Source organism: Typopeltis vanoorti, chromosome 12, assembly GCF_054136105.1.
Source record: "Typopeltis vanoorti isolate ZY-2024b chromosome 12, IOZ_Tvanoo_1.0, whole genome shotgun sequence".
Classification (NCBI taxonomy): Eukaryota; Metazoa; Arthropoda; class Arachnida; order Uropygi; family Thelyphonidae; genus Typopeltis; species Typopeltis vanoorti.
Genome location: NC_143560.1, coordinates 113,340,673 through 113,356,040, shown reverse-complemented (window position 1 = coordinate 113,356,040; position 15,368 = coordinate 113,340,673). Strand labels below are relative to the sequence as shown.

The 15,368-nt window shown below is 36.4% G+C and overlaps 1 protein-coding gene across 1 annotated transcript in view; it reads left to right on the top strand.

The window, feature by feature from the left end:
- LOC150101143 (ubiquitin carboxyl-terminal hydrolase 24-like) overlaps window positions 1–15,368 on the top strand; it is an 824,883-nt gene that overhangs the window by 534,184 nt on the left and 275,331 nt on the right. The window contains exons 37-38 of the mRNA XM_090401261.1: window positions 1,258–1,359; window positions 11,038–11,182. Coding sequence (XP_090257387.1) covers window positions 1,258–1,359; window positions 11,038–11,182 — 247 coding nt within the window. The remainder of the gene's footprint in view (window positions 1–1,257; window positions 1,360–11,037; window positions 11,183–15,368) is intronic.

Below are 15,368 nucleotides of genomic sequence, written 5' to 3'. Positions count from 1 at the left end.
GAGAGTGTTGAAAATGATATAAAAATGACACTGATTATGAAGACAGATTGATAATTTGTAGACTAGCAAACAGGAAAAAGAGGGATGTATGATTGAGACTTACAAACTTCTGAAAGGGTCATACTGGATTTCAGTTGATGGAATTTTTCATTTTATAGAGTGGGCAGAGAAAGGACAAGAGGGCACCTTGGAAGCTGAGAATGGATGCTGTCAAGAAGTGGGGGGGCTAGATTTTTCTCTCATAGAGTGGTGTGTGATTGAAATGAATTTCCATTGGATGTGGTGTGTGTGCAAGCAGTGTAAATGAAGTCAAGAACAAATATGATAGCTGATGCATATAGTATGTGACCTTCCTCTATGAGTCCTTGACTCCCCGAAGGTCTCTCCTAATAATAAATATTATTATTATTACTATTATTATGAACGTATTTTAATTTATTATTTTTTTGGAGGCGAGTAAGGGGTATGTTTAGCAGTTTTATATTTTTCATAGTGAAAGAAAGTTAGCCTAGTAGCTTTGCACTTTGCAACCACATGCCTGGGAAAGGAGTGTCCCAGGGTTCGATTACGACGTGAGGAACTTGAGGATCTTCCTCAGGCATAACCAAGTTAGCCAGTCTTGGGCTCAGGCAGTAGGGTTTTTTCTGCCAGTTTATCTGGCATTTTTCATCCCACAAGCAGGCAAACCGGCCCCGTACAGTCAAAAATATATCCCCCCCCCCAAGCGGCAGACTAGGCAACAGGTCGGTTGGGAGTGGTACTAACAAGTAGTTGCATGTAAGTAACATGCGGACCCTGCATAGGAAGCAGGAATAACGCGTAGTGAAAGAAGAAGATAGTGAAAGAAAGTTGAGGAAAGTGTAAAGTTAATTTAGGAAGCAGTTCATAAATAGAAAAAAAAAGCTCTTAAAATTATTGTAAACACACACACACACACACACTGTACACAGAAATCAAAAGTGAAAAAAAAGAACTTTAGCAATTATAAATTACGAGCTTTCAATAAATAAATAAAATAAGAATAGGAGAATTGTCTTATTTGTTCTAGGCATGCAATTAAAAGAAACCAAAAGAAATAATATTGTTAATTTTAAAAGTATTTTGTTAAAATTTACTTTTTTTTATTTTTGTGCTATTCTCTCACCATCACATTTTTATCATGAACCATTCTTTACATATAAATATGTATGAAACACTTTTTATTTAATATGTATGTATATGATTTTTATTTTTTTTTTAAAACATATATCTAGGTAGTATTTTAGTACCAGATCTTTTGACTCAGTTCCTTTTTCCTGCATCTCATTTAATTTCTCTCGGAACACCAAATATTGGATCTGGACATAATTTTACTCCAAAGTATGTGGATTTTTTCCTTTGATTTATTTATATCACATTTTATATAGCTGTAGTAATATATATATATATATATATATATACATACATATTAATAATTGGAGTAGGAATTAAGCTTCAGTATTTTTACCATCCACTTATATCAGTGGTTCCAAACTTATTTGGCTTATTGCTCAAAAAAAATAATAATTTTTTTTAAAATAAATAAATATTTTCATTTATTGCTAAAATATTTACACATATATGTACAATAGTTATCTTGAGTATAATTTTACAAAATTTTTCTACATTGGATTTCAGTTAATAATTTTAATAACACTCTTTGCCTCTGTATTATGCATTTACAACATATGTTCTAATATTAACGGTGATAATTATACAGAATTTTTTTTTTTTTAAGTGAATAACTAATATAATAATAATAATTTGGGAGGCATTTCTGATTTCTTCCTCGAAGCTTTGCAGAGCTTATCTGAGGAAGATAATAGTTGACGGTGGTTTCGTGGTTATGTTTCTATACTGGTCGCAAGCCAGGTGTTGATTTTACTGTTTGTTGGTACGTGCTTGGAAGGCTTCAACCGCTTTTACACAGTTTAACTTTTTTTTTTTGCAAGTAGGGTTGGATTTGGACATGGTGTGTTGGTTTGTTTGTGTCCTTCTAGTGGTGTTTTTTGAGAGAGGGGTTTTGTAATAGGTTTTGTGTGTGTGTGTGTGTGTGTGAGAGAGAGTGAAATGAAAATTTCTAATTTTCATTCTCGCTGTAATATTTATATAGCACCTGCTTCAGTTCTCTGAAACAGGTGCTATATAAATATTACAGTATGTCCCAAGATTTTTATAATATTAAATAAATGTTACAAGTATGTCCCAAGATTTCTGTCGTTGAATGGCAGTTTGTTTATCATGTCAGGTACATAGAAGTTTCGGGTGGCTTTGCCATAGTGATTGTTGTACTTATATGTTAAGTAGTTTGTTGACTGTGGTCTTGTTATCTGGTATGTTGTTCTGGTTACTCTATAGGTTGGGCTGTAGTAATGTTTTAACATGACTGTGTAGTGGCATAAGTGTTTCACCCTAAATATTTTGTGTTCTGTCCATGCTGCCTGCATAAGTGTGGGTTGTTCCCAGAATATCAGTTTTACCATTTTATCTTGCAACTATTGTAACCTGTTAAGTCTGTAGTAGTCTGCACAGAATGCATATGATGTGATTGCATATCTTAAAATGTTTTCACATAATGCTCTATAGATTAGTATTTTTATGTGTGTCAGGGCTGTGACTTTTAATCGGTATAGTTTGCTTGCTATTATCCTAAGCTTGATGTGTAGGTAGTTTATATGGCTATTCCAACTTTGATCAGCATCAAAGTGAAGTCCGAGATAGCGTGTTGTTTTCACCTGTGTGATGGTTGTGGTTTTAGGTTTAGTGCTTTGTGTATAGGAGAGTGAATGTTGGATAGTGAGATACTTAATTTCTTTGGGCAGGGTTTGGGGATTTTTGAATATCATTAGCTTAGTTTTCCCAGGGTTTTTATATATGCCGGTTTTGGTTAACCGATTAGTGATTTGATTGATGTCTTGTTGCATATTTGTGTAAGTGATATTTGCATTGTTATTGTGAATGGATACCATGGCCATGTCGTCTACGTACTGGAAGATTTTACTTTTTAAGGGAAGATGGCTTATGTCGTGTGTGTATATGTTAAATAGAATGGGAGATAGGCAGCTCCTTGCAGTACTCCGCAAGTTACCGGTACTGCATTGCTGTATGCTGATCCTATACGTGTGATGTGCTTCCTGTTTTTCATGTATTCTTTAAACCACTGGAGTAGATGGCCTCCGATTCCAATATGCGTTAATTTCGTTAACAAGGTTTTGTGTATTAGTGTGTCAAATGCTATTGTTAGGTTAATGAATACGACTAATGTTATTCTGTTTTTATCCAATGCAGCGTTTATTAGGTCTGTGAAATCTTCCAGGAATGTTGCTGCTCCTTTATTTTTTTGAAAGCCATATTGTGTTTTGGGTATGATTTGAAATTTTTCAACGTATGTGGAGAGTTTGCAATGCACGATGCACTCCATGATTTGGTTGATTACAGACAATGTGGCGATCGGTCTGTAATTACTTATAATGTTTCTTTTTCCATATTTGTTTATGGGTGTGATTAATGCAGTCTTTAGTGTTTCAGGTATGTGTCCCATTTCGAAGATTTTATTTAACAGTTTTTGTATAATTGGACGTAGGTTGGTTGAGTGTTTCTTGATGTCTTTTGGTCTGATTCCATCTATCCCCGGTCCTTTGTTAGGGTTAATTTGTTGAATTGCCAGTGATAGTTCTTCTTTTGTTACTGTGGGGAACCACATCGACTGGGTTGCTTGTTGACCTAGTGGAGAACGTTCATTTGTGTGGGGAAAGGTTGTTTCTTGTAGTTTTTGGACGGAGTTCACGAATTGCTGATTAAAGTTGTTTGCCAACTGTTTTTGGCAAATTGGGGTCGGGGTTTTGGGGTCGCAAGCAAAGCTGTGTTTTATTGTTTCTGAGGTAGTGGTTCTGTGTATATTGTCCAGCATTTTATTAATCAGGTGCCAGGTTTCCTTTATGTCGTTCTGCACTGTTGTTAATTTTTTGCTGTAGTAGTTTCTTTTTGCCGTTCTAATCTGTGTTGTTAGGAGATTCCATTTTCTTTTGTATTCAGAATTCCAGTGGAGGCATGGAAGGCACTGGGGAAAGAGGGAATTGACCTGCTGTGGGACCTGTTCATGAAAGTTTGCCAACAGGAAAATATACCCGAGGAATGGAGGGAGAGTACTCTTGTCCCCATCTACAAGGGTAAAGGGGATGCACAAGACTGTAAAAATTACAGAGGAATAAAGTTGATGTCCCACACAATGAAGATCCTAGAAAGGGTTCTTGATGGTAGATTGAGGTAGGAGGTGGAGATTGCAAAGGAACAATTTGGATTCATGCCTGGTAGATCAACAACAGATGCTATCTTTGGGTTACGGCAGATGATGGAAAAATATCGAGAGGAGCTACATCTGGTATTTATTGATCCGGAGAAAGCATACGATAGAGTGCCAAGGCAAGAAGTCTGGAGGTGTCTGAGGAAGAAGAAGGTGCCGGAGAAATATGTCAGGTTGGTGCGGGAAATGTACAGAAATGTGAAGACACGTGTTCGGACCTGTTTGGGACAGACAGAAAGTTTTCAAGTAACAGTTGGCTTGCATCAAGGGTCAGCATTAAGTCCGTTTCTGTTTAATATTGTGATGGAGGTGGTAACAGAGGAGGTGAGAGAAGATGTGCCTTGGACAATGTTGTATGCAGATGACATCTTGTTGTGTGTAGATTCAAGAGAAGAAGCGGGAACTAAACTGGAAAGATGGAGAAAAGTACTGGAAGAGAGAGGTATGTGACTGAGCAGAAGTAAGACAGAGTATATGTGTTGCGCAGTCGACGGCGGCCAGGAGACAAATCTGGAGCTGGAAGGAAATGTCATTAGGAAGGTGAGAGACTTTAGATACTTAGGTTCAACAGTGGAAGAAGATGGAGGAGCTGAGAAGGAAGTGGGATGCAGGATACAAGCGGGTTGGAGGAACTGGAGGGAGATGGCTGGAGTGTTATGCGATAAGAGGGTACCGATCAATCTGAAAGGCAAAATTTATAGGACAGTAGTGAGGCCAGCTATGATATATGCTATAGAAACTGTAGCCCTGAGGAAAAATAACATCAGCAGGATGGAAGTAGCAGAGATGAGAATGCTTAGGTGGATGTGCAGTGTGACCAGAAAGGATCGTCTGAGAAATGACTATGTCAGGGGAACAGTGAAAGTTACGAACTTAGGAGCAAAAATACAGGAGGCAAGGTTGAGATGGTTTGGTCATGTGATGAGGAGGGAGGACGAATATGTGGGAAGAAGGGTCATACAGATGGATGTGCAAGGAAGGCGGAAGCGTGGGCGGCCAAAGAAGAGATGGAGGGAGCTGGTAGAAGAGGACTTGAAGATGTAGAACTTGGATGTGGTGACAGCCCAAGACAGGAAGGTGTGGAGGAGACTCATTACAAACAGTGACCCCACTTAAGTGGGAGAAGCTGCAGAAGAAGAAGAAGAAGAAGATTCAGCTTGTAAAGCGATATTGTTTGGCAGCTTCTTAAGTTGTTTCCATAGGACATATTTTCTTTGTATGTCTGTTATCCATGGATAACAGACAACATATTACAACAGATAATAATAATAATAATTCACTCCCCCCCCACCCCAGAAACAACCTCTGAGACCTGACCAGCCCTACCCGATATATATAAAAGAAAATCGTGTGAAAATCGGATCAGCAGTTCTCAAGTTTTAAGCAAACAAGCAGATAGATAGATACAAAAACAAATTTGCATTTTATTATACATCTAGTAGAGATTTCATTAATTCTTCATTGCATTGTACTATTTCTCAAAGGAATTTTCTTGATAATATCAGAGGCTAGCTTGTGCAGTACAGTGCATATGACCTCACTAACATCTGGTAGGATTAGTTCTTCACCAATATTGTGCAGTTTTCCTGATTTAGCAATCGGTAAGTAAATGTTGTAAGAGGCATGCAATCCAACATCATCTAGTTTGGATGCTACTGAAAACATACCTGCCAATGTTGATTATTTCAAAAATTTTTCTTAAAGTGCTTGAAAATACAATAAATCCTTATCTTTTTTTTTTTTTTTATCAGCATGAGCTTTTGTCAAATGTTCTTCTAGTCTTGAAGGCTTCATAGATTCATTTGAAAAACCTTTTTGGCAAATCAGGCACATTCGTAATGTTTTGTTTGTAGGCTACTGAATAAAGCCATATTGCAAATATTCAATATTATATTGTCTACATTTCTTCTTGGGTTCAGCCATGATATTATCTGTAAAAAAAAGTTAAATTTACGAAATTGCTAGAATGCAATTTCTCATGTACCTAAACCAAATTATTTTTACAAGAAAAGGTATGAAAATACTCACGTGAAACCTGCTGTTTTATTGAAATACAATAATTTGCTTTATGTGTAATCTGTGTAAGTTACCAACTAGGTATCAAATATGCACTAAATTTTTATGCACTACATCAAATTACTAACTGCTTATCACACAATTCAGAAGCAATCTAAAACTGATTTCATACGTTTCACGTATTTATAGTATTATACAGTGAAAAAGTCATAACATGCAAATGTTCCTGCTGATGGATACTGGACTTGTAAACTGATCACTTGAAAATGTGCGCCCGCCAACACTTTGTTAAGACCTGTCGTCAGACTTCAACACCGATCAGCTGTAACTTGCCTTTTGCATGTTTCCTTGGAAAATAAAGCAACCATTACGATCTTTACTTATGTTATACAACAGTTATATCATTAAAATTTTTTATGCATTTTTTTCAGCTCCTAATTTTTATGCTTTCACCACCCATTACTTCAATTCAGTGCCCCTTTTTTGCTCATGAGGCCACTACTACTCCTCCCCCTGGATCATTCCAGCACCCCCAAGGGGACTCACGTGAAATATAAAAAACCACTTTTGGAAGCACTGCCTTATATGAAACATTTTTTATGTGAAATAAAGAGTCATAGTCAAAATTTTACTGTTAAATTTTCAATATGTTTTTTTAAAAACTGAGACAAATTTTGGATTTAGTCTTGTTAGATGTAGCTGGACCAAAAATTATTGGCATCAGTCAGACCTAATTGACAGAAGTGGATATCCTTATGGGAATCAAATGTATTTATTATATGGAGTCAGTGTATTCAAAAGAAATATAAAAACAGAGGAAAATTCAAGTAAAAACTTATTCAAAGTAAAATTTTTGCCCAACTGTCATAGGCACCATCAGTAATGGATAATAGAATGGCAAAAACACTAGCAGACAATCCTAATGTAAGAGAACTAAATAAGGTCCGTAATTTTCTAACATAAAAGGCATGTAGGAAATATGTATATACTCGTATACATAAAGCTAGGAAAGATTAGTGGATTTAAAAATTATGCTCTTCCACAATGGGAATGAACGTAGTCCATTGGATCTGCTGAAGTAAAGTTTCTCAACTTTCTTTATAAAGACATTCTATGAGAAAACAACTTTTATGAACTCTTGATTTGTTCCAATAAACCTCTGTTTATTTTCAATATCATAGAACTTTTTTTTTAGCATTCTATTTTAGAATGTTTTTTAGCATTCTATCACAATGCCTGTTTCAAACTCCATCAGTTCCCTCATAAACCACCAGACACTCGCAGAGAAAAAAAGGATGCCTCGGTACCCACTGAAAGCAAACTAAACATACCAACTGACCCTAACACATCTGATGTTTTGAACACTCTACCAGAGGAAGAGATGGACACTGGCTGTCCATACTTCCCTAAAACAGTGGATAAATATAAATCTGACAAAGGTAAGCCCTCAACCTCCCAAAAATCAGACAAGTCAATAAAATCAAGACAACAGGAAAATTTTTACAATGGAACTGTCGTGGGATTCGCCAGAATATTGACAATATAAAGACATTGTTGTAGAAACACAAACCTTTCTGTTTCTGTCTACAGGAAATGTACTTAAGACCCAATGAGGAATGTACCTTTAGGAATTTCACTGTTGTACATAAGGACAGAACTGGAGATGGTCCTGCTCATGGAGGAGTAGCTATCCTAGTGGGCAGTCATTTTCCTTTCCATCAGGTCCAACTTAATAATTCTCTGGTAGCAGTAGCGATTCGCTTCTCTGTGGGATTTCTTATTACAGTATGTTCAATTTGTTTACCACCAAATGCTGAGTTAAATGAAATTGATCTTGATAACCTTATCTCGCAACTGCCTGAACCCATACTTTTGATGGGTGACTTTAATGGTCACAATACTCTATGGGGTGGTGCCAACACTAATAGACGAGGTCGAAGCATTGAAAGAATTCTTGATAATAATAACCTCTCCCTTTTAAATAATAAACTCAATACTTTCTTCCATATGCCTACCATATTCAGCAATTGATCTTACCTACTTCCCTTCCATTCTTCCACTACTCGCATGGGACATCGAAGAGAACATATATGGAAGTGATCACTTTCCTCTTCTCTGCACATCTTCACAGGAACCATGTTCACCCACACGGATACCTATATGGAAAATTGACCAGGCTGACTGGAACACTTTCTCTCATCTTGCAAAATTTAATGCTGATGTCATCAGTCAAACACCTATCAATGAAGCAGTAAAATATATAACAAAATGCATTGTCCAGGCAGCAACAGCCAATATCCCAAAAACATCATCTCAGTTTCCAATCTGTCCAAAGCCTTGGTGGAACCCAGAATGTCAGACAGCCAAAAAAGATCAACACCAATTGTTTCTGAAAGAAAACCATCTAAAAGAATGTTAATTCCTGTCATTGTAAAAATAGAATTTAGCTTGATGTAAAAATTTATTTTTTATTTTATTTTATTTTTTTCCATCAGAGGTCATGCTAGTAGAATAACATGTGATCAAATCATTGTTTCTCTAGCTTACAGTTAATGATGTAACTCAGCTTGTCCTGTATATTTATGTATGCTCCAGATGATGATCTTGATGTGAAGATCGAAACGTCGGGATAATAAAAAAAGTTTTTTTAACAAGGTTGTAAATTCCATAAAATTTTTAAAATGAATGCTGATCACCGTGTAACCCTAAAAGAAAGGATTACGATAATTCATGGAGATTCGACCCAGAAGCGATGTAATCAATACGGTAAGCTGAAGATCTAAGTTTTCAAATTTGATCAATTGGCTGGTGTTTTTAAAACGGTGTAGGGACAGCGATATCACTCCTAATTGCATCAGGCTAAAGAGAAAATTCACTTGAACAAAGGCACAAAGAATATACCACCGCATGGAGAAAGCACTACTGAGAGAGCAGATCCAAGCTACCAGAAAGAACCTAGCTGCTGCACAAAACCAGCTACTAAAAGAAAAAACGGAGCTGTCTAGCTACTTAAACGCAGATATCTGGATAATCCTAGAAAGGATTACGGACAACACAGCAAACCACATCCAACAAATGAAGAAAGAAAACCTAATTTCCAAATTTCAAAGACTAAAAGAACAACAAAACCAGCCGCCATATTCAAAGTTTGCCACAGTGAACAACAACAACCAACCAGAAGCAAGAAACAACAGGAGCCACCAATCACCCACAGGTATCAATAACATAATTAACCTATCTAACCATGCTCTAAACAAAGACGAAATCTCTATACTTTACAAGGGTTTAAATTTTGCTATAGCACCGAAAACGATAGACAAACTTGACGTTATTTTAATATGGAAAGAGGCCTAAGATTCATACCTAATAACATAGCAGACAAAATACGTATAGAAACTGCGAACATTTTAAACCATAACAAAACAATAACAAGCAACATAACTAAACATGAATTAACAACGATAAAATCACTTAAAACAAATCCGAACATAGTAATAACCAGAGCCGATAAAGGAAATGCCACTGTCATTTTAAACCGTACCACTTATATAGAAAAAATGAATCTGCTGGTCTCTGACAATAACACATACAAATTAGTTAACTACAACCCAACTAACAGAACAAAAAACAAAACAGAGAAACTACTTAAATCAATTACCACATGGCCGAAGATACAATCAAAAAAGTGTACCCTCATTGATGATTACAAATTTTCTTTATTTGAACAATAGCTTGAACAGAATATGACTGCCATGGTGATAAAATACTTTATTAGATTGCTTCTGATTTCCTTGAAAATTGGCATAAATATAATATTTTTAAATTCAGTGTATCTAGTGTTGTTTCGTCGAAGTTGTCCAGGTGTTTCAAGTGTACTATATTTAATCATATAATTGGTATAAATTATATCCAGCATTATTTCATAGCCGAATACAGAAACTATAAAAGTTTCGTATGAAATTTGACCAGACAGCTTATGAGACTACACTCGCCGGTATTTACGAGTTGCCCTAGCCGGACCTTATAGGAGACATACCTGCTATGACAGTGTCCATATATTCTCCTCCTATGTCAAAATGGACCAATAGGAGGCGAATTTCATAATAATTTCAATTATGAAATTATTTCATAATTAAAATAATCCTGGATTTAATTTAATATCCACTTGATTTTTATAAATTTTGCATTGCCAAAGTGAAGCCTTTTGGCTCTTTATTTTAGTAAATACTTTTACACACCAACCGAGAGTTCGCTTACGAACAATACACCTCTCCAATATTTCAAGTTCCTTAATATTGAGAGTTTTTGCTCTAAGGTTTCTGCCTGGTCTCTGACAAAAAACATTTGAAACAGCTGTCAGGCCAGTGAAACCTTTTCAAAATGGACCAATAGGAGGCGAATATATGGACACTGTCATAGTGGGCATATCTCCTATAAGGTCCAGTTAGGGCAACTTGTAAATACTGGTGAATGTATTCCCGTAAACTCTAGTCAAATTTCATATGAAACTTTTATAGTTTCTGTATTCGGCTTTGAAATAATGCTGGATTTAATTTAATATCCACTTGATTTTATAAATTTTGCATCGCTGAAGTGAAGCCTTTTGGCTCTTTATTTTAGTAAATAACCGATATAAGTTTTATTGTTTCATATGAATCAATTAAAAGCAAAATAAAAAATTGCATTCATTATATTTTTAGGTGTATCATCCAAGAATCTCGAGTAGCTGCCTATTCTGTGTTAGTGGAACTTGCCAATGGATGTAGTGAAAACACAGAAAAGATTGTCTCTCTTCTTCTTAAGATGCACCACTATGCAAATCCTGAGTTATCAAAAGAATATGAAGTAATTATTTTAAGCCTCTCACACTCAACGTTTGCTCACTGTCAGTTTTGTGTGTTCTGATAACATTTATGCCCATATCAATAGAATCCTATCCTATCCTACTTTACACTCACGCTTAGACCTACACATTTTACTGTGTAGATATTCAGAACCGAAATCCTACAGAATAGGTTGGTTACTCCTTGTTCCTGGAGGTGTCCTATGGCTGTAGAAGCATGTGTTCACAGAGCCAGTTTTCCTAGGAGTTCTCCCAGTTTTCTAGGAGACGAAAAACATGAGTTGTTCTGGGTGAAAAAAAAAACCCTACCTCCATATGAGACTGGCTAATTCGCCTTTAGTCGAAAGGGACCAGATAAAAGTTCCTCACATCATGGATGGGAATTGAACCCAGTTCTTTCCGGCCAAAGGGCTTCATCTATACTGACTGAGCTAAAGGCTCTATCAATAGAGTATGTCTGTGAATCTGTGGGAGTCTGGATTTTCAATCTAATATTTCTTTATACTTTAAAAAGCAATAAATAGTGCACTAAGTTATAGTCATTTAGTGAATAGCATTGCTATTTAGAATAGTTCTACTGCCATGATTTAGAAAGCACTTATGCATACTATGTGTGTGTATATCCTTTGTGCAAGGGATCTGATCTCCATTTTCCTTAAGGGTGATCTATAGCTCTTTGCTGAAGATCTGCATACACAAAATGATCACTCATGTCATTCAGCACATCTACTTTTGCTATCACTCAATTTGTGGATTTCATCATTGTATTGAACTGTAACTGTTGACTTAAAACTCACACACAGACTAAGTACTTCTTAATATAATGTACCGTTTACACCATATAATTGTACCATTTTGAACAACTTTTCTCCTGGCAAATGTGTCATATGCCTTTTCCAGATCTACAAAACTCAAATAGAGATCCCTGTTATATTCCCATGATTTGTCAACTGTTTGTCATCAAGTGAAAATCTGATCTTGATAACCTCTACTTGGTCCAAATCGGCTTTTTCTTCTCGAAGCTTCCCTTCTACAATTTTAGCCTTTTCTCATGTGTACTTACAGAAATTTTAACAGGAACACCCAGTACATAATTCCCCTGCAATTCTCACCTTCAGTTTTATTTCCCTATTTATAGATGCGTGCTGTGAGAGCTCCAGTTGAAAAGACCTGGGTTCGATTCCCATCAGTGATGTGAGGAACCTTTATTTGGTCTCTTTCTACTAAAGGTGAGTTATCCAGTCTCTCATACAGAGGTAGAGGGTTTTTCTCCTGGAGACTAGGATTTTTCATACCTCAGAACAAGCAAACCAGCCTGTTCTGAGGGACGAAAATACATCCCCCCCCTCTGATGGCAGACTAGATGACATGCCGACTGGGTATTGTACTAACAAAGTCATATCTATGAACATGGACCTTGCATTGGAAGCGAGATAAACTCGCAGAGGAAGAGGAAGACTATGAAAGCTCAAATCTGATATTTGATCCGATGACCAGGCCTTCTGAATTATGCAATGTAGCCAGTGTAACCACAATCACATCTTTTATACTTCCATAGTTGAGAATTTCTGGTCGAATAACATCTAATCCAGCTGCCTTTCCACATTTCAGGTTTCTGATGGCTTTTTCTACAAGTATTGATGTGTATTCTGATTGCACTCTTGTTGAATGTTTTTTTACCGCCATGCTGTCACTGCTTGTTTCATTTAGCAATCTTTCAAGGTAATTATTCCAGACAAATTCCTTTTCAATACCTTTATTAAATGTATGTGTATGTGGTGAAGGGGCGGGAAAATATGCTTTAGGTTCTGACATTTTAAGTATGTCTGGGGAGGGAAAAGAAAAAATGAACAAGACCAAATAGATTGCATATCTAATTATAAGAATAGGCTACGTGTTAATTTATTATTTCTATACACAAATAGCAGCATTAGAAACAAAGGGGTTGAGTTCGTTACTTTATTGAATGCGATGTAGCCTAAGATTATTGCCATTAGTGAAACCTGGCTATCAGAATCAGATATTGTAAGTGGAATCAAGTGTAATGGATATACTATTTTTAGGAATGACAGAAGAGATAGGAGAGGAGGAGGAGTGCTACTAATGATATCAGATGACTTAAGTCCAGTTAGGGCAGAAACACAAGAAAACAATGATGGCAACAATGTCCCGTGTAGCGGTGAGTTTGAGTCTATCTGATGTGAAGTGGAGGTTAATAGAATGAAATATATGGTTGGGTGTTGCTACAGACCTGGTGGCTCAGTTGCAGGGGATGAAGAACATCCCCAATTTAGCCTTATGGGTGACTTTAATTTTCCAAATATTGATTGGGTAGAAGAGAAATCTCATGATAAGAAAGAAGAGGAATTTATCGAATTGTAACGAGACAACTTTCTCAAGCAGCATGTGAAAAAAGGAACTTGAGGTCAAAGGGTGTTGGATTAGCTCATATCATCAGAAGGGGTCTCTGTCAAAAATATGGCTGTTTTACCACCAATTGGTGACAGCGATCATGCTATATTTTCTTGAGAAGTATCTAATTGTATTGATGCTCCGATTAAAACAGATTACATGCTGAACTACAAGCTGGAAATTATGATCAACTTAGGAAAATACCATCTTTGGCCCCATTCATCAGTTACTGAATGAGAAAAATGTCAGTAATGCATGGGAATCTTTGAAAAAAGTGCTTAAATGAGGCGGTATCTGAATTTATCCCTAATGTTCGAAGAATAAATAGGTTAGGAGTGAAATGGATGTCCAACCTTATTAAGCAAGAAATACACAAGAAGAAGATGATGTGGAAAGAATATCATGAGAATAAGAGTGAGAGGAGTTATGAAATGTATAAAGTTCAGGCCAGAAAAGTAATGAGTATTGTGAGGAAAGCTAAATCAGAATATCAAAAGAAATTAGCCATGCAATTGGCCATAAAGCAATTCAAAAGAATTTTATCGTTATGCCGCAAGTAAAAGAAAGAATGAATGTGGAAGAATAACTTTCTTGAATGCAGATAGTTCTCGAGTGTTGGAAACTAATGAGATTGTTCAGTTAATGAGTACTCACTTTGCTAAGGTATATCAACCAGCTGTGTGGTGCACAGTGCTACAATTATGCGACAAGAAACTGATGAGGCAAAGGATCTTGGCATATTGGTGGATAGGAATTTAAAGTTCACAGGTCACATAGCAAAAATTGCAAATATGACTCGGAGGATAATTGCTATGTTGAAGCGAACCTTGACATGTATGGATAAGGAAGTCATTTTACCTCTTTATAAGGCTTTGATAAGACCACACCTGGATTATTGTGTGCAGATTTGGTCTCCCGGGTTCCAAGGAGATAAAGAAGCTGTGGCAAGGGTGCAAAGAAGAGTTACAGAGATTATATCTGGATTATGGGATTTAGATTGTGAGGACAGATTGTATGTGGATTGCAGATTCTGGTTAACAGGATAAAGAGGGGGGGGGGGGAATATCATAGAGGTCTATAAATTTTTGAATGGGTGTTATAGGATATCAACTGATGAAATTTTTCGTTATATGGAAGGTAGGTAGAGAACATGGGTGCATCCACGAAAGTTAAGTTTATTTTCAGTCAAGAAATGGGTAAGAACTAGGTTTTTCTCCTAAAGAGCAGTGAGTGAGTGGAATAATTTGTCCTTAGGGATAGTGAGTTCATTCACATCTAGTGTGACTGAATTTAAGGGCAGGTATGATAGCTGGCTTGGGTGATCTATAGCCTCCCTCGATGAGTCCTTGATTCCCTGGAAGTCTCAGATAATAATAATAAATTTTAATTTGAGGTAGTATCATCAAAAGTATAAAATATGAGTTTCTCTGTATTTGCAGTACATTAATACCACTTTCCTTCATAATTCTTGTAGAAAGGCTTATACGCTGCTTAAACATGATAACTAAATACTTGAGGAATTGACAGCGTACAGTAGAAATATAAATTGAATCAACTTTAATGTATACTTTCCGATATTTCGGCAACATCACGTTGCCATCTTCACGGGAACTTAAGATAAAGACACGTGCACGCAAGTACTACATAACAGCAAATGAGAAACGAAGCGAGGAACCTCCCATTTTCCTTATATATGACTTGACCTCTTGTTACAGACCATATAGAAAATTGGCATCCCTTATCCGCTCCACTAAAGACCAACCACTTCCCCTAGAC